This window comes from Eupeodes corollae, chromosome 2 (assembly GCF_945859685.1).
Source record: "Eupeodes corollae chromosome 2, idEupCoro1.1, whole genome shotgun sequence".
Lineage (NCBI taxonomy): Eukaryota > Metazoa > Arthropoda > Insecta > Diptera > Syrphidae > Eupeodes > Eupeodes corollae.
In genome coordinates, this window is record NC_079148.1 from 157,915,443 (window position 1) to 157,935,754 (window position 20,312).

The 20,312-nt window shown below is 31.9% G+C and overlaps 3 protein-coding genes across 11 annotated transcripts; 1 reads left to right on the forward strand and 2 right to left on the reverse strand.

The window, feature by feature from the left end:
• Positions 1-927: 927 nt before the first annotated feature.
• On the reverse strand, positions 928-2,965 carry LOC129947791 (uncharacterized). Its single transcript, XM_056058488.1, has 4 exons — positions 2,442-2,965; positions 2,242-2,382; positions 2,128-2,183; positions 928-2,059 (listed from the first exon to the last, which is right to left on the reverse strand). The coding sequence occupies exons 1-4, from the start codon at positions 2,832-2,834 to the stop codon at positions 1,645-1,647; spliced, it is 1,005 nt and encodes a 334-aa protein (XP_055914463.1). The 5' UTR covers positions 2,835-2,965; the 3' UTR covers positions 928-1,644.
• A 1,211-nt stretch (positions 2,966-4,176) lies between these two features.
• Positions 4,177-19,807, forward strand: LOC129944182 (glycerol kinase). Of its 8 annotated transcripts, none has more exons than XR_008781403.1 (3): positions 4,177-4,337; positions 4,406-4,453; positions 19,592-19,807. XR_008781403.1 is itself a non-coding variant. In XM_056053420.1 (3 exons), the coding sequence occupies exon 3, from the start codon at positions 7,183-7,185 to the stop codon at positions 8,839-8,841; it is 1,659 nt and encodes a 552-aa protein (XP_055909395.1). In that variant the 5' UTR covers positions 4,190-4,337; positions 4,406-4,453; positions 7,176-7,182; the 3' UTR covers positions 8,842-9,782. The 8 variants fall into 8 exon arrangements, 6 of the variants coding, with proteins under 6 accessions (XP_055909395.1, XP_055909396.1, XP_055909394.1 ...); XM_056053420.1 differs by lacking the exon at positions 19,592-19,807 and adding an exon at positions 7,176-9,782 and having other exon boundaries at positions 4,190-4,337; XM_056053421.1 differs by lacking the exons at positions 4,406-4,453; positions 19,592-19,807 and adding an exon at positions 7,176-9,782 and having other exon boundaries at positions 4,195-4,337.
• On the reverse strand, positions 12,326-19,445 carry LOC129944181 (protein melted). 2 transcript variants are annotated; one of them, XM_056053418.1, is made up of 16 exons: positions 19,306-19,445; positions 17,285-17,480; positions 16,968-17,219; positions 16,728-16,902; positions 16,497-16,660; positions 16,229-16,438; positions 15,601-15,764; positions 15,255-15,520; positions 15,000-15,197; positions 14,525-14,929; positions 14,348-14,457; positions 14,037-14,283; positions 13,324-13,475; positions 13,124-13,252; positions 12,773-13,054; positions 12,326-12,712 (listed from the first exon to the last, which is right to left on the reverse strand). In XM_056053418.1, the coding sequence occupies exons 2-16, from the start codon at positions 17,387-17,389 to the stop codon at positions 12,455-12,457; spliced, it is 3,117 nt and encodes a 1,038-aa protein (XP_055909393.1). In that variant the 5' UTR covers positions 17,390-17,480; positions 19,306-19,445; the 3' UTR covers positions 12,326-12,454. The 2 variants fall into 2 exon arrangements, with proteins under 2 accessions (XP_055909393.1, XP_055909392.1); XM_056053417.1 differs by having other exon boundaries at positions 13,324-13,490.
• Positions 19,808-20,312: the final 505 nt, after the last annotated feature.

Genomic DNA, 20,312 nt, shown 5'->3' on the forward strand with positions numbered 1-20,312 from the left:
CGTAGCCACTACCTTTATGAATGCGCCCAATGACATAAAAACAATTCCAATTTAATTCACCCATGTAGATTTTCTATGTATACCCTATCAGTAATTCAGTTAATCGGTTTGAAATATGCCTACTACAATTTTATATGTGATTGCTCTTTCAATACAAAAAGATATGCATACATGTCATTATGGAAGCAATAAAACATATATATCAGCTAAGTTAATTTCACATTTTGAATAGTTTTAAACTAACTAACTTTTTTATCAGTTTCAAAAGATGATAATTGTATCTCAAAATTAAATTCAATTACAAATTTAAACACCTTTCAATTTTGAAAGAGTAAATTGGAGAACCTACTTTTGAAGAATCATTTATAAATAATTTAAATAATAATAAGGCTCTGCAGCTAGGCCTGTTAAATTTTATATTAGCTTGTAATTTGAATTGCTTGTTGATAAATCTTAATAATAATAATAATTTATCTTGCATTCAAAAGAACAAATAAATCGTGGTAAAGGTTACCCTGATCTTTGTTTGTATTGTTTAAATAAAACTGTCACTGCCAACCGCCATTTTTTTACCAAAATTATACCAATTGCAAAAAGGAAGAAAACAAACAGTTCGAAATGTACCGTTTTAATTTAATTTTGGCAGCTCCAAAACCAAAGATACAAGTATTTGATTTTTTATCTAAAAATGATCCTTGTTAGGAAGAAATGCGTCGAAAGTGTTTTTTACTTATTAATGAATTGTGATTTTAATTCTTTTCCGTTTTTTTTTTTTAAATTGCATGTAAGTTTATAGATTAAAGTTCACATTAAAACAAAAGAAAAACTTGATGAAGATACCCCTAGAAAAATATGCAATCAAACTGCACTCAATCCTGTGTCATACTTTTCTGTACCAATCCCTTAAAAATTAGTTAATTATTGAAGAATTGTGTTTATTGTTGGACATAAGATGTGTATAAAATAAGTGTAAAACAGTGCTTTAAAAGTAAAGGTAAGTTTTTGAAGCAAAATTAAACTTCATGAAACAACAGTGGTAAGCCTTTAACTTCCTATGAATTCATTAAAACTTAATATATTTTCATGTTTAAACATTCTGTGTATTTATTGAATGAATTTTATTTGTTTTTATAATTTTCTTATTTTTTTTAAAGAGGGCTTCTTATTATAAATAGTCCATGCAAACATTTGAAGAAATTTGTAGGTCTAATCATAATGCATGTTTTTCTATTTTTTTTTTTTTAATTTTACAACAGTTTTCTTTTAATAATTGTTTTTTTTTTAAATATAATTTTCTTATCACATAGAAATTGTATTTTCAGAACATTTTTCGGGGTCAAAGGCACATTAAAAACAATTTGAATTTTGAACTAGGTCTAGATTTTGATAAAATGTAAATTAAAAAAAATATAGTGTAGATTCTAGGAAGGCAAGGTCCTTCTTTTGCATCCCCATTGGTTTGTAGATTCAGTACGTTTCGTTCATTAAAATTTAGTTTACAGTTACATTTTTTGGTAAACACCGCCATCCACCAATAAATATATTAAATTAAAGCAACAACATTTAATAAGGACTAACTAAAGTAAAGACTTTAGCTCAATAAATAAAAATTAAAAAAAGACCTTAAGCTACGATATGGAATTCTTATAAGTTTATATTCGCACATATTTCAGAATCAGTTTCATCCGTGACAAGTTTTGCTTCAGCAATTAAACCTCGATCGTATTTCCCAAAATCTGGTTCCCCTTTATCCTGCCCTTTTTTGGCACTGCTGGTAATAAAATCAACAACAGTGCGCACATCCACAACCGACATCTCTAGGCTTTTGCCCCATGCAAGAAGTGCTAATGGACGTTCAGGTAAAAGCATTGTAGATGGAGTAATAATGTGGCGGTAAAGGCAAGCGTTCAGTGTGCCTCTAAGCTTTTCAATTTGCATTTGATTGGCACAAGGGTGATAAAGCATAACAACAGCACCGTATCGAAGGTTATGCATCCATCTTTGTATGGGAAGAAACTTATACTCTCCGTATTGCGGATAGAGTTGCCGATGAGCACCACTATAAAAAAGGCATAGCTTTAAATTGTGTTCAACCCACATGAGTCATATAAAATATTCAGTTCTTACTACGTAGGTAGTCGCTCTTCATATTCAATCGTCTCGTTCTGGCAATAAACAGGAGCCTGGTTGAAAATAAACAATTTTAAATGCAAATCAATAAAAGATATTAATTTAATTAACCTTATAAGCTGGTGGAATAATGGTTTCTCGCTGGATGGGAGACGTGGCATAGTTTGGCTCATACTTTTTCCTGAGATTCAAGCAGAGATATTTGTAGTTATGTTGTTTGTTTTCGGGATCGAAATCAATATCGATATTTTTCTTAAAAATACAAAAATTAAAAAAAAGAGAAATAACAACAATCAACAAATGAACTTTACCTCTCCGTCATCGCAGTCCGATTGAACATAATTGCCGCTCTGAATGTTGTTTACTTTTGCGTTTGGATTATGTGGGAACCAATTTCCCTCCCATGAATCGTTGATATTTGTTTCTGATTTCTTTGCACCAAATAATTCCTTGAGATCAATTTTCTCTGTTGTTTGTTTTAATGGATTCCTGGGGAACCAATTGCCAGTCCATGAATCGTTGATATTTGTTTCTGATTTCGTTGCACCAAATAATCCCTTGAGATCAATTTTCTCTGTTGTTTGTTTTAATGGATTCCTGGGGAACCAATTGCCATTCCATGTATCAGTTGTATTTGTTGAATCTGTTTTCACTAAAATTATTGGAATAATCACCAAAAGAAAAGTAAAAGCAAACTTAAGCATTTCTGATTTATTTGTTTTAAAATATTTGTACGTTCAAATAAAGAAAATAACTTAAAACGTGGAATAAAAATAAATCTACAAACAAAACAAAAATCAACACATAACAAGAACAACTGATATGGATTTCTACTTTATCTTAAGAGCTGTCCAAACTCTGGTCTGACATATTTTTGTTTTCGAAAAGATAGGCGCGTTCAGATTCTAGCTAACAGATTCAAAACAGAAATTAATTTTACCAACGTGATGAAATAAAATTTAAAGCAAGAAAAAAATAATAATTCAATTAGCTAAATTTAAAACATACATCGATCACCATTATGTGTAATTTTGGTAGCATGAACTTAAAATACCAGATCACCTTGACCAAACGAAGAAGAAGATATGAGATGAGGTTATTCAAAAAGACATGGCCTTGATCTTAATGACCTTTCAGAAGCAAACAAATTATTGTTCGTACAAGAAAAACATAAGACCAAATTTTGTCTATTTTTTATTTTATTTTTAAGTTTGCATACACAATGAATTTGGTTTGAATTCTTTTCTAGAATCTGAAGTTAAATAAATTAAATCTCAATAAATTTGCTAAATTTATGATAACATGTAAATTTGTCAACTAATTCTTCGCAGTTGAAAAATATAACAACAGTTAAACTTATCAGTTACATGCTTCCATAGTTTCCTTTTATTTTAAACATAATATGAAAATATATCACTTGTCAAGATAAAGGCGGAATTATATTAAACTTGATGCAAATTTTTGTTGTTTTGTCCTCCATTGAATTTGTTATCAAGTTCTAGGATTGGTAGTCTTGTTTTAAGTAAAATTACAATTGTAAAACAACTTCTTGTGTAATTGAATAAATACTTATTTTACTATCTATTTATATATGCCCAATTCTTAGTTGGTTAAATAATTTAAGTTAAGTAAAATAGTAGTGCCCGTATCGTGCTGGTTTGTGCAAAGGACTGTCATGCCTGCGGTCTTGGGTTCAATTCCTGTCTTATAAAGTTTTTTTTTGTCACGGGTACTGCCTGTTGCGAGGAATTGACAAATCCTACAAGAGCCATGAAAAGTGCTTTTCCAAATTAACCGTTCGGATTCGGCATAAACCTGAAGGTCCCCTCTATCCCTGTAGTTCTCAACGGACTCTTACCCCAACTAATTTATTTAAGATATATTAAAAGATACAACTTGTCACGTTGTAATTTTTAACAATTGGAATACTTAATTGAGAAAAAAATACCTAACGCAGCATTTTCTTATTTCTAAAAACTAGGTATGAACGAACCATTAAACATGAAAAATGAACATAAACTTCAAAATGACAACCTATACTATACTTACAATAAAAGTTTTTCCTTTCTACAATGATAACCTTTATTCCGATTAATAAAGTAGCTAAACTTAAACGATAAATATTATTTATGAAAATGTAGTAATTGTTAGAACACTTGAAATTAAATTGTAACCAAGAACAGCACCTAGGAAAAAGAAATACTTAGGTAATTGCGCAAAGTCGAAAAAAAACAACTTAATAAAATCCAACGTTTGTTTTCCTCAAATCTGTTAGATGACGTCAAAAGGGGCTCGTCTCAGGGTGCTGCATAAAATATCAAAAGTAAATATAGAACAAACTACATATGTACATAGTATGTTTATGCATATATATTAGTGTTAATTTAGATTGCTATTTCACCAAGTTCATGTGATTTGTGTATTGTGTGTAGTTCTTTTGGCAAAACAAAACGATTTTTCTGCGGTGGCCTCTCTTGTCACTGACGGGAAATTAAGATAATTACGTAATTTTTCATTTAAAAGAACTAAAATAAGTTTTTTTTTCTGTCAAAAACCCCCGACAGCTGTAATAAAACCAGTGCGATAGAATGTGTACTATCTACGAACCAATTTTTCGGATAAACAAATAAATGAAGATAGTCTTTTATTTCTATATGTACATAATATATTGTACACGTGTGATTACATTCTGCCAAAAAGAGTAATTTGACTTGAAAGGAAGATTATACTCGTACTCACGATTCGACGTTATAACAATACATATGTCTTAAGTACGTCAGCAAACATAAAAATTGAAGACTAACAAATAAAATACTTAACTCAAGGAAAGTTTTTCCCCCAAACAGACAATATAAGTCGCAATCGAAGCAAATTTGATAACCAAAATATCATCCCACGCTTCTTTTGCATATCAAGATAATGTCATGTGAGGATTTTGCGTACACACTACATAATACTAGAATAATTAATGCTACTGCAAACAAATGAGATTAAATCAACTTCTACAAACTTCATTGATAATAAAAGCCATAATGATGGGCGGTTGACCTACGTTGTTGTCGCTCGTATGCTTGTATTTCAAATTCGTCTGAGCGATTCAAATCAACACTCAACAGCCCGTGTCCGAACGGAGAGGGCCTGGCCTATCTGTTTCTGTACGTTGGCGTTGGCGACATGGCTGCCAGAATTTTGTTTAGTGTTTATTCGTGTTTTGGCTGTCGAACATTGCGGACGTTTATTTAAGAGTGATTTTCAAACTTCCGATAATCAGCAATAGATTTTGTCGTAAGTACTTACCTAATTTTGTTGTGTTTTAATTTTTGTTTGCATGAATAAACCTACAACAAAATGTGCTGATAGTGAAGCTTTGTAGAGTAACGATAAAAGATTAAAGCTATTGCTTTAATGGTTTTACTATTGCTAGCCACGATGGAAGCATAAGGGGTACCTTCCTAGAACATAAGTTGATTGTTTATTCGAATTGTTAATATTTCTGCAGAGTGCTAAAAATAACATGTTAATGAGAAAAATTACAAAAACTGATTTTAATATTATGTAAAACGGAAATAAACAACACAAATTTTATGTTGTGTTGTTGTCCGTTTTATTTGTTGTACAGGAGAGAGAGGTGCATTCAACGAGCTTTTAAATTGATTTCTTTTCATTCAAAATAATATTAAAAAACCTAATTGTGTATTTGCTAGCACTTAGTTAGGGTGTTTAAAGAATTTGCTTAAAAAACCAAAACAAACACATAATTAAAAACGTACGTTTAAATTTAAATATTATTTTTATTTACGTACTTTCTTTGGAAACCTGTTGTTGTCGACATCTTTATTTATTTGGAATATTGTAAAGTAATTTATAAAAACAAGTTTACACAAAAAGAGCAGCAACAAATCATACAAAAAACTCACGTTATACAGGTACCAGCATTGCGAACTTGTAATTATCAAAGTGCATTTTGATTAAATTGCATTGCGGCGGCAAATGTAATTGTTTTTGTTTTTGTGTTGTATTTACTTTTTTAATTATGCCGAGCGATCATCTTGTGTCAATTTAATCGAAAGCAATAACTTAAATGGGTTCTTTAAATTAGAATTTCCTTTTGTATGAACTTGATGCCAGCGGGTAATAAATTAGTATTTATATTTGTAATCTTTATATGGGTATTAAAATGTCTTAACTTTATCATGATTCGTTTATTGGGCAATGAAGTCCCTAGTGTTGTTTAAATACGAGACGTTTCAAGTCTGAAATCTCCGAAAGTCATAATTGTTGGTATAATTTTTCAATTATATTTAGGTGATATATTTCGTGATATCTCAAATGCAAACATATAAAATGTTATGTGCTTTAATATATTGCTTGAATTTAATTTCAAGGAGTCCAGTATATTTATGTTTTCTTTGTGGTTTTGGTATTTACTTTGAAATAATGTTTTATTGTGAAAACACTGAACTCTAGGTAATCCGATTTAACCCTAATTCTATAACCTTTTGTAAAATACAAATTGAATTATTAAAAATGATTTCTTTTTCAAACGTAAAAGGAGGTTTTCAAGTTAAGAGATGCAAACTCAAGGAAAGTTTCAAATAGATAACAGAAAGTACAATGTCTAGTTAAATAATGAAATGAAAATTTCATCGAAAAAAAAAACTTAAATCAATATAGAAACATTCGTCAGAATTGAGTTTATCAAGTTTATCATTCTACTTTTTGCCTCAAGTTCATGAGAAGCTGCAGACTGAGACAAATAATTAATAGGGCGATAATTAGATGACTATTAAAAAAAGTGATTCGGTTGATTCGATAGACGATTTCTCATAAACATACGAGTATTAATTTTGGTCGATTATTTGTTGCGAACTTAAGTTCTGGGTTGCCTACGAACGTTTTTCAAAAAATATACAAAAGTTAACTAATTTATTTGTGGTTTCAAGTTGTTGTACCTTCACTTTTATCGCTTACATCAGCATAATTATTTGCACATCTTTGTTGTAACAAATTGTTTTATATTTCTAAGAATAATTTAAATTTTTCAGAAAAAAAATGTCAGAACTCAAAAATGAACGCCTTGTTGGCGTTATTGATGAAGGGACAAATACAATCGCCTTTTCAATATACACAACGCCCGATTTTAAAGAAGTTGCATCGAGCAAACTTGAGGTCGAATGTATTCATCCGCAGGATGGTTGGATGGAGCAAAACCCTACAGAGATCATAAGAAACATTCACATCTGTGCAGCCGAAGCAATTGCAAAACTAAAGCATTTGGGATACGACAAGAATGATTTGGTGACAATTGGAGTGACAAATCAACGAGAAACCACAGTTGTATGGGACAAGCATACGGGAGAGCCACTATATAATGCCATAATTTGGAATGATATCCGAACAACTGTAACAGTTGATAAAATTCTAGCTAGAATACCCGATGAAAATAAGAATTATTTTAAAGCAATATGTGGTCTACCTATCTCACCGTACTTCTCAGCATTCAAAATTATGTGGCTAAAAGAAAATGTGCCTGCTGTTAGGAAAGCTTGTCGAGAAAGACGTTGTTTGGCGGGAACTATTGACAGTTGGATTGTTTGGAATTTAACAAAGGGCCTACACATTACAGATGTGACAAATGCTTCACGTACAATGCTTATGAACATCGAAACAATGCACTGGGATCCAATTCTGCTAAAGACTTTTAATATACATTCAGATATGCTACCTGCAATTCGGAGCTGTTCGGAAATCTTCGGAAAGGTAATGGACCGTAGTGTTCTTGATGGACTTCCAATCAGTGGTATCATAGGAAACCAACAGGCTTCATTGATGGGCCAGATGTGTTTTAAACCAGGGCAGGCGAAAAACACCTACCGCTCAGGATGTTTCCTACTCTGCAACACTGGAGAAAAACATGTTATCTCTTCGCATGGTCTGCTCACAACTGTGGCTTATAAACTTGGAAAAAATGGCCCTGTGACTTATGCTTTGGAGGGAGCGGTGGCTATCGGTGGAGAAGCACTCAACTGGTTGAAAAACAACATGAAAATAATTTCAAATGCCGATGACCCTGAAAAAATGGCAGAAAGTGTCCCTTCAACGGGCGATGTCTACTTTGTACCAGCATTTACTGGTCTCTACGCTCCTTACTGGAGAAAAGATGCTCGTGGTATTATCTGTGGTCTTACTCAATTTACAACGAAAAACCATATAATAAGAGCTACACTCGAATCGATCTGTTTTCAAACCCGTGACATCCTCAACTGCATGCACCAAGAATGTGGTTATAATTTAAATAAACTTCACGCCGATGGAGTTTTGACGAAAAACAATCTTCTTATGCAACTTCAAGCTGATATTGCTGGCATTCCGGTGTTTCGCTCGCAGCTGATAGACACTACTGCCTTTGGGGCGGCAATGGTAGCAGCACTAGCTGATGGTATCAATAAATGTGAATTTGATCCCTGCAAGAGGTATTACGACAATGTTTTCTATGACACATTCTTGCCTACTACAACCGACGACGAACGAGAATTGCGATGCAGCAAATGGAAAAAAGCTGTGCAACGGAGTATGGGCTGGGTGGTTAAGAAAAAGAGCGCAATCATGACTGATGAACGCTACAAGTTAATATCTTCCATACCAGCCGGTATCTATCTTATAAGTGTTTTTGCAATGCTCGTGCATTCCAACAGCCGATTTTCTTCATAAAATTTAACTTTTTTAATTAATTTAAAGAACTTATCATACAAATTTCTTTAGAAAAAGTGAAAAAGTTAAAGATTGTGTTGAGATTGTCTTGAGCAGATACGCACTGTTTTTTTTTAGTAGTTTATTGTACTTTAAACGTGTTAAATTTGATATGAACTTGAATTAACGCATTTACAATAATTCTCTCTCCATTCACCGTTATTTGTTAAAAGAACTATAGTTTATATATATGTATGTATGTAGATCCATTTAGTATGTTATCATCGAACTTTTGATCGAACATTTTGTACTTTGAAACCAATCGTTTTAAATATGTTGGTTGGAAATACTGATAAGATAAAACTAATTTTTGGGAATTCAAGTATGTATCGATAAATGAAAAAAGACACACCCATAACTTTGTCGAGATAGCTAATGTAGATAGCAGTGACAAAATTAAACATTTAATGGTTCTTTGAAAGAACAGTGTAGTTTTTGCCAAAATTATTCTAAAGCCTAGTATATACTTCCAAGCGAATCAAAATTTTCAACGGATAAACTATAAGTTAAATTATAATACCTTTATTTTTGTTACATTTCTTTTTTAAAACTTTTTTGACGGGCATTTCGCTTTGATGTATTAACTGGGCTTTTTAAACAATTTTTTTGTGAAACACAAAGTGATAAAAAAAAATTACAACTCTATATATAACTGTATATGATTTTGTTTTATAGTTAGAAATTTGAATGTTGTGTAGGAAGATTAAAAATGTATTCTAATAATTGAAACATCTCTTTAAATTGTTGTCTTATTAATAACTTAATTTTCTTTCTTATTGTTTTTCTTTTAGTTTAAGAAAATACAAATAATGTTTTGTTACTTTTGTTAAATTAAGTACTTAAGTTTATTTTTATAATTGTTTTTTATTTGTTTTAATAAAAAGAAGAAATAAAACCAAATATTTTTTCTTGGTAAATTGTCCTTGGCTTTATTATTCGAATTTAATACTAACTAATATTTAAATCAGTTTTTCACTACTATATTAAAGAAATATCTAATAATTATTAAAATTTTGCGTGAAGATGCACTCAAAGCTATTATTCGCTTTATCGTATACGATATTAAAATTGTACATCCATATAAAAAATTTTTTAAAAAGAATCTGTTCTTTTCTTGTAAATTAAAATATCTCTTTTTTTAAATTTTTTTTCCTTGAAAATTCTTCGGTTCTTTGAACTATTTTTAATTACGAACACGTTTTTCTATTAATACTATGAACAAGTCTCGACATCTAGCACGCAAAAATATTCGGATCTACGTATAACCGCCCACCGATAAGTATCACTCAAATATGTCGTATGTATGACGTACACAAATAAATCTTAAATGCGATCTAACGAATTTCTTCTAATTTTTAAACTTTAAGATAATACGTAAAAAACGTTATCGTCAAGTCAAAGCAGACTCAATACCTTATCATATTTTCAATATACGACACCACAATTTTTGTGAAGTGCATAACTGTTTTTGATAAGATATTGTAAAATAAAACTAAGTTTTTTCGCTTGAAATCACGACGAAGATTTTACTACGTACATACATTTGTAAATTGAACGGGAAAGTTGAATGTATTGTTTAAAATAATATACATACATTATTTTTTTGAATGGCCTTGAGTTTGCAAAGTTTTTCACTTTTGTGACACATTTGAATGATAACAAAAACGTGTTCCAATAGCTCATTAAATCTAAAATAGAAAATATGAGAATATGGATAAATTATATGTTTTGTTGAAATCTAAAATTAATAAGCTTGCGAATTATCGTGAATCATATATGAAACTAGTTTAAAAAAAATACATGCCAAGAAAATGGAGACAGTACTGAAAATTAATTACGCAATTTAAGAAGAGGTATATTTAAACAATTAATGCATTTCTTAATTCGAAAATAAACTAGAATTAAATTTTGTAAAAATAACAACTCCTTAATAGTTACGTCTGCGTAGACGAGAGATCCTAAATATTCGAATAGCGAGTATCATTGCAAAATTAAAAAATACCGTTAAGATAAATAATACTTGTTTTTAAATTGTCTTAGACCTCGTTTAAGGGAATTTTGAATTTTATATATCCTATTTTTATTTTTATGATCTGGGGCCCTAGGGTAGGTAGAAATGGCGATCTCAAGGCAACCTAGCCTGAGATCCAATTAGCGCTGTCGTTTGACCTGTGATAGAAAGGGAAAGATTTATAGAGAAGCTTCATAGCGATTATGTTAGAGCCATTTTGTCGCATTGAGAAAGAAGGTTAGGTCTCTAATCTTTGTCTCAGATAGCTCATCAAGTTCATGAAAGAATGCTTTTCCAAAGTATTTCATTCTAGTGTTTGCCAAAGCAGGACATTTGCAGAGGAAATGGATTATCGTTTCATCTGGGGCCCTACTATGTATCTCGATTCTACTTTTGATTCTATTCGAAACTCATTTCCGATTCTTTTTTCAAATCGTTATGAAAGTAAAATCGAACGCCAGTTATACCAACTTGTTTTCAAAAAATTTTGTACTTTCGAACGAGTATCGAGGTGTTTGGACACTTTTAAAAACAAAACAAAAATAAAACAGCAAATTTTTGGACAAGAATAATTATTAAAAATGGACACCGTTTGAATTTGGTTTAATTTGCAATGAAATGAAGAACGTTACGAGCAATTTTAATAAGAGATAATTCCAACATAATGAAGCTAAGTAAGAAAAGATTTGTACATACATATATTTGGATATGGTAGAATATTTAGACGCATTTTTAATGAAAAATATATACTTTTGTATGTAATTCATATTCAACATTTTTCTTACACCTTGACAAAAAAACACTGCGCTCGGAAACACATTTGTTGTAGAGTGATAGTTTTCGAATTTTCCTTGTTTCTACTTTCGAGTTCCTTGTTTATTCGTTCATAAGAATGTAGTTGGCACTATTAGAACTATTCGATGCTCGATTGTTCGAAAGTAGTCAAATAGATACATATGGCGTTTTTCTTTTTTAGTTCAGAGCTGAGCACCGAGCAGAGTCTGAGCGAACAGAGTAGAGTGGAGTTCTGAGCAGAGTATGCTCAGAGCTCTCTGATTTAATTATGAAACAACTTCAGAACTAAATTGTCATGGTTTAAAATGTCGCTGTTTGAAGGCGTTCAAAATTTTCTTTATTCAAATTAATTTAAAAAAACAGTCATAGAGATGGTCCATTTGATGGTCCATGAAATAAATTTGATTCATAAAAATGCTATATGCAATTAGTTTTTTCTAAATTATCTTTCCTTCTGCACTATTTTTTGACAGTTCGAACTCTGCTCTGAACTAAAAAAGAAAAACGCCAATAGTACACATTTTTTTCATTGTAGAATCGAGTTACATAGTAGGGCTCCTGTAATGTGCCAAAGAAGAACTGTTTAAGATATATTATTAAAACTGCAGCTCTAGTTTCACGATTAAATTAAAAAAATAATTTCATACAAGTAAAACATTAATGATATTCTTTATTTAAAATAAATATTCCCTTAAAAGGGAATGAATACATAAAACTTTTATCATATTGTATTAAAAAATGATAAAATTCATTATAAAATAATATTCTTTAAAACGCTGGCTTGCTTGTACCGAGTCCTCGAGCAGGAAGACTGTTTGTTTTTACAGTAGGATTATCGCGAGCTTGAGAATGCGCCACTACTATGCTAAGATATTGAACCCATTCTTCTGCGTTCTTGCCGTCCTTGGGCTTGAGTATTAAAGTTTGATCAGCGGTGAAAATTTCAAATGCTTTAGGTATATTCCGAGCTCCTCGCGATACTTTAACCGATCGTATTTGATTGACATCAATACTTTCTCCTCCGCTCTAAAAACGAATCTTAAATTTAGCTTCTATTATTTTAAGTTAATAAGACAAATTATTTACAGATCCCTTGCAAGATAGATGAGCTCCAGATAATGTAAAATAGCGTGTTCTCCATCTTCGGAAGAGCCTCCATTTGCCTTTCTTTTCTTTAAGCTGACCCTCTATAACTGGTTGATTGCTACCACTGAAAAATCCAACGGCTTTGTCAGGATGATTACAAAGAAAACATCCCCATTGATATTCTAATTCATTGCAATTGGGATTGGATTGGTCGGTCTTTGATACCTCGAACACATCAAGAAAGCCGGAATGACGAAGTTCATTTACTAAAACTTCTCTTTCCTGTATTCAAATTTGATAACAAAACAAAATAAATAAATACAATAATTTATGTTTCCATTCAAATTTTACCTTTGCATTTGGAAATTGACTGGTAACCAATTCTGTAAAAGTTCGACTCTCGCATTTAAGTATTTGCCAAATGTTCTTCAGATTACTGATTCCAGGCTCTCTAGTACTTAGCACACATTTTTCCTTAACCTTTTTCAAAAATAGAATTAAATATCATTAGAAAATTGTGCTTGAAATATTTTAATTTATATATAACTCACAAAATGTCTAACTTGGAAATCCAAGAACATTAAATGTATCCAAGTTTTGGGATTCCTTGTTCGCATTGTAAAGCATGTTTTTGAATAAAGGCAGTGTTGTCCTCGAATTTGACAGGCGAAATGCAGCTTCGCTACTTTTTTAGTGCGTCTTTCTAAAATTGATATTTCTTATTTAATTTCAATTAATATATTAGTACTAGTTTAAAAAAAGGTTTTTATTTTTTTTAATACAAAATGATGGAAACAATAACTAAAAGCTTAAATATTTAAAATGATCCTTATAAATATTACATTACATTAGACACTACTCAGCACATAAATGTACAGAGTAGAGAACACAGCACCTTGAGCGACTAGACTATGTAAGGTGATAACAACACAAGACAGAAAGACAGAGGAGAAAGAACATATGACAACAGCACGCGGTAGGTTTCGAGATGGTCCCTCATCTGTCTACTAACCACGCTCACTGATGCTTGAATTCGGTGATCGATAGGAACCAAAGCTTTATCAGTGACTAGGCCGTTGCCCCCTTATAAATATAAAATCGGCTTCAATGTAAAATTGTTATTTGTTTTTTTTTTTTAGAGTATTTCTAAATGTTAAGTTAATATTAACAAGCGATTTTTCTACTAATGAAAGTTCATAGGACAAAGCTTTTAAATGAAAACAAAATGTGTTTAAGAATTAAGAAAAACTTCTGTAATATTTACCTTCTATACTACATCTTGTGGGTGGTGGTAAAAAGTTTGAAACTTCATCCATATAACTTTTAATGGAGGGAAAATGTTTTTCACAAAATTGCTGCACCGGATCTCGCATATATTGATATGGCTCAAAAGTACTCATTCGCTGATCTAAAATACTATTGTTTGCATTCAGAAGAGTTCTGCTTGTGTTATCATTTCGACGTGGTGTAACATTTGTGGTCGGACCTGACACAACTACTTCATGGTTACTCTATAATAAACAATGATTTTGTGATTATTTTTAAGAACTCAGAAAAATATATTATTTTACAAACCGATCCATTGACAGGCAGTTTCATCACAGATTTTTGATTTGCATTCAATGGTGGTAACGCTGGTGAGGCATGATGTACCGAAACTGTATTTTGGGGTATGGAAATAGATCCTGTAACATTAAAATTAAAATTTTTAAAATAACAAATTTTATGTAGATATTAAAAGATATTTCTAACCGATTGACTGATTCAATGCATCAGTACTGTACTTCAACAAGGCACTACTTGAACTCAGCAAAGTGGTTGGACCTTGCGAGTGAGGTCGACATTTATTTGGGGAAGTAGTGACTGTTACACCACCAGAAGTAACTTGTGTCGAAGGTATGCCCCATTTGTTATGACCAGTAATGATGACATTATTACTTAACGGGGGTACTGGTGTTATGTAAGTTGGGTTTTGTGTTGCGGGAGAGTTGATTTGTTTTTGATGGGAATTTGCCATTTGAACAATAACATTTCCACTAGACTGGCTGTTTGCTGCCGAGCTTGGAGCTGCGTTGTTGGAGCTTGATCCATTCTGGTTAATGTGTTGCGAGGAGCTTAAACGAGTCATACTCTTGTGAAGGCCCCCGACAGATCCTCCTAAGAAAACAACAAAAGCAGTTACTATCTAAGATATGTTCATTCTAAAATATAGGCTAGTTAAAATTACCAGTGACATTGAGACGTGTCATGCTGCGATGGGTATTGCTAGACGGATGCAGTCGTCCTGTACTTCTTGAGTCACCTAACTTTGCCCTCCGGGTGTATCCCGTGTGAGGTGGCGTTGGTGGTACTGCAGGGGCCGTGTTTTGCACTGCTGTCATCGGAGGCACTTGCGCAGGTGAATTTGCTGGTGCCATAACAGTTGCTACCAAGTGGTATCCTTTTTTTAGTTTTTACTCAAAAGTACATCAGACCTACTCACAGATTTTAACATTACTTGGTAATGCAGTTGATTTCCTTACGTCCTTGGGACTACTTGGGCTACTCCGACTCTTTTTACTTATCACAGTACTGCTGCTACTCACAACATGACGGCTCCTCGAGATATCAGTGGATATTGTGGTAGTGGTTGGTTGGGCGCTTGGGCCCATTGTTACCGGTGTTGAGTTCAAATTGACAATTGTCACACCGCCCGAAATCTTATTACCATCCGCATTAACTTCCGACGATACGGAAAGTTTTTGTTGACTTTAATTACATTTTAATATAGTGGAAAAATTATTATTAGTAAATATTTGCAGTGAATTAATAAAAAAAACTTAAGCAACCTTATGATGTTCTTTTGTCGAACACATGCCAGTACTTTGTCGTTAAATAGAATTGGAAACGTTGAGCATAACATTGTTGCTTCATGCAGTAATATGGTTTGTGCAGTACGATCAGCATGCGGTAAATGTTCAAGCACGAAGTCAAGGGCATATTTTGCAGTGTCCTAGCGTAATCAAAGAATTTATTTTATATTATTCTTAAATTAATTAGCTTGTTTCAAAGAGCAAACAATATATTAACTACATAAATCTTAAAAGAGCATTACTTTATATTTCTTATTTTGATAACATTTTTAAGGAATTTTATTCTGCAGTTATAAATTTAAGGTTTGAAGAGTATAAAGGTATTCCAAAACTTGAGGTTTTTAGAATATAAAAATCTTACAAGTTTTTGATCATTTTTCTTTTAAGAAACTACATTAGAAAAATCTCTTTTTTAACTTCTAACTCGACTTCTTTGGATTCATAAAATTTAAATTCTATCGAATTTCTTGTATAACAAATACAAATAAATTACACATTTATACATTTAAATTATTCAAATTAGTATTCATGCTTTACGAACATAAGCGGCTATAATTAATTTTTAAAGTAAATATTAATAAACTTATAAATGTTCATATCTTACTTTGTTATTTCGGCCAGCTGTTGCAAGAACCTGTGCTGCCAATGAGATTGTTGTTGGATTATTTTTCGCTGTCAACTTGATTTTTTCAAAATGTTCAACAATTAGTTTTGGAGAAGATTCGGCAATTTTCAAAAGTATTTGCATAGTAGCTGTTGCAGTTTCCACATTAAAAAGAAATTCACACAATTCTGGTACACTGTTTTCAAGGACCTACAAACAATTAAAACATTTAAAAAACGAATGTAACAAACAAATTTCATAATTATACAGTTGGAGTTTTTTGTGCAATCAATATATAGAGTTGTAGAAGAGCAAGCTTTTCTTGTAAATCACATTGAGGCAGAAGTCCTATCAGTACGGGAGCATGTGGTGAGACTTGTTGTGGGGAGACTTCGTAAATTTGCGAAAGAACACGACACAGTCCATAGTTACCTACAAGAAATAGAAAATATAGTTACATTATAAAACTACTTAAATCAAAAACAAAAAAAAAACAGACCAGCAAGTATTGAGTCCATAATAGAATCCACATGAGGACTCAAAAGATATGCATAGTCAATAGCAGCCAATGACAGGTAGCTGGCCAAATTCCTTGACAATTCTTTGTTCCCTTTTGGAAGGAATTGAACCGCCACCGGTAGAGATATATTCATTAACTCTTTTTTGTCATAATTCTGAAATTTCAAAAATAAATTAAATAAATTGCTTATAGCTTAAGTGAAATTCGTAGGTTTTTTACCAAGAATATACTGGATATAATATCGGCAGCAATTTTGGCATGGGGAGGATCCTCTTTCATTGGTCCATGTGGTTGCAATGGCCATAGTAGGCATGTTTTAAGTAAGTCCACTAATACCGAACAATAACGTTCGGCAGTTTTGGTTTCTCGAATACATGACAGGATTCGAGTAACACAAATTTCCACTACGGATTGGTCATTGTTGTTCTTTAAGTAATCCGGCTGTGATATGATTGGTCCGATTTCAAGGAGCTTTAAAAAAACGAATAGAGTTTTAAACTTTGTTTTTGCTAGATTACTCTCTACACTATACTTACAACTTGTGTTATATCATTTACAATTTCAGAATCTGATACTGAAAAAAGATCACCCGCCCGAGAGAGATCACGTTTTGAAAGCACTGTTGTGAAAAGTTCATGCATTTTCAACGTTATTTGAATTTATTTAAGATTGTTAGTTTTGAAATATGTACAATTTGAAATAATTAAGTACATCCCGGCAGCATTATAGTTTCTAAAAAAAAAAAACAAAATAAATTTAATATGTATCAATATTACACCCTCCTAGGTATGTGAGAGAAACACTTTTAATCAATGTACAACCAATTCAAAGTGGGATATGTAAAGACAAATTAAAACAACCTGTTGTTGACGTTGAAAGGGGGAAAGAATTTATAAATCTCTTGTAACCCTTGGCAAAGAGAATTCCATCATGGATTATCCACTCTATATATACAGCGGGTAGGGTCAGAAAAAAAGAAAGGGTATCATTAATGGCTTAACGGAATTGGATTAGGTTGAATACCTTTTTATACAATGTGTTTTTTATGGCAAATGTTAATGCAAAATCTTTTTGTTTAGGAGCGAATTCTTGATCTGAATTAGTATACTTTCGATGGCAGAGATGTTAGGAACATTTTAAACTAATATATTATAATCAAAAGTTTATAGTATCTTTACGAATTGTATTACTTTCATATCATATCTTTCTTATAGTTGCTTATACTATATTTCTATTGACAACTGTTCTTAACAAATTCACAATTCAATTGTCAACAAATGATATAGTTTTTATATTAACAATACTACGAGTATGTGTGTTTTTAAAACAAAGTTAGGTGCATACCTACATATGCATATGGCTGGAAATTTAAAAATTGCAAGAGCAAACAAAATAAAAAGCTTTGCTAGGTTTGAAATTTCCTTAGTTATGTTGAAATACTAGATGCCTTCACCTTAGTTGAGTATCTATTTGCCATAGTCAAGAGTGCCAATTAAGGAAAAATATTTACTTATTAGTTTGGTACATTTGTGGTTCAAATTGAAATTTGGTTCTTTATTTTCTACAACAGCTGGAGATAGCCTTTGCTTTAGTTGACATCTTACTATAGAAATATATTCGCATCAGCTCTTAAAGATAGAAAACATAACGTAACTAGGCTTGCGCTTAGATTTCCTTCTTTACGGCTGCACAAATATTTTCAATCGGGTTTAATAACATCAACTTTGCTATCCGCAAACATAATTTGACTGCAGGCAAAACATATTCCTTTTTATGCATTCGATAGCAGTAGCAGGTGAGGCTTGCAATATATTAGTAAATGAACTTTGTCTAATGTTTAAGACGCAAGAAATAGGTGGGTTTATGCCCTCATAAATGCACAATTCTAAGAAAAAACTTCAATAAAAGCCTCCAAATAAACATGAATATTGATTATTAAAATTCACACACCGATCCAATCCGATCGCCAGGAATTGTGATGTCAACCGTCAACACATTATTTGACTTTTAGCTTCGTAAAACCACAGCTAATAAATATGCACCAATGATTGTAGGTCTTATTTTCAATATCAAAACCAAATCACAAATTATGATTTTAATTGATTAAACAAACTGCTAATTACATTTTTTTAATCCTCATCAACAAATAGTTTTACAAATTCAAACAAAATTAAACTATTTCTCAAGACACAAATGTACACATATTTCTGAAAATGATTTCGATCACACTTTTCTATTGCTTCCACCGCCCAAACCGGTGTAGCAGGTTCACTACGTGTAAAGTGGTAGGTATGGAACTCTTGTAGCCCCGCTGCTGGTCCTCCAAAAGCCAAGAGCCAGAAGCCAAAACCAACCACTAGACCAATTCATTCCTATTAGAAAGTTTTCTTTGATATTTTCAACTTCCTTGAACTCAATTAGCCACAAATGCAAAAAGTATTATAAATAAATACAACAACAAAATAGTTGTGTATAAATCTGCAATACTACAATAATTCCAGGGCAAAACTAAATTTTTTGCACAGCAAGCATATTTTGTTAAGGAACCAAAACCAACGTTTACGTAAGCACAAACATTTAAATATGTTTTTTCTTAAATATTTCACAAAATTTTAGGAATACAAAAAACATTCACGATAAAATAAAAATAAAAAACACTCAATAAACTGCAACAAATTTTGCACACAATGCGTCAAGCAGTTTATCTCAATCTCAACTCAACAGGGAAGCGCACAAAATGTAATCATACAACCGTAAACACAACAAAAACTATTTTCAAAATGTATACACCTCCTACATTTCATATTTCTTGCAATAATTGACAAAATAAAATACTTTTTCAGGTGAAAATAACGCGACCGGCCCGACCAGCGACAATGACAACAGTTTGCCTGCACAGAAAAGAGATAGACGACCAATGTTTAGTTTTAATTTATTTAAACCACAAATGGAAAATAAATGGCAAAAGGCAAAACAATGTTTGATCACTCAACCGTAATGGGATTCAGGTCTTTTATCAACTATTTCCACAATAAAACCTTATTTATCGTTGTACAGCATTTTTTGTTTTTAAATTAAATTTTTCAAAACTTGTTTTTTAGCTGGGAGCTGGAAATTCCTTTTGCGCAAAGTTGATGTTAACAAAAATTCAGTCGTTTCCTAATCCTAACCAAACCGTCCATAAGTGATGGTGGGTATGAAAGAAACAAACAAACTGCGAGTTTATTATCATCGTCTTAAAGGCTGAAGTGAAATTGTTTCTTGTTTCTACTGATCGCGAATGTTTCGAAACTTTGTTTTATATCTGTCCTTGTTTGTCGTTATAGAAAGCTTCAGAAGACGCATCAACTAGAGATCACTTTTACAGTTGTGTTGAGGCAAGTGTCATCGGTCAGCTGGTTTTGAAAGAACTGTGGTTTGTCTTTTACCTATTGTGATGTATCTGTCTCGTTTCGTTTTGTTTATTTATCGTTAGGCGTCTAGAAACATGTTGCGAACACTATTGTGTTGCAGTCTAGATCAGATACATTATTATGCTGTTGTAAAAATGATGAATTTTAAATT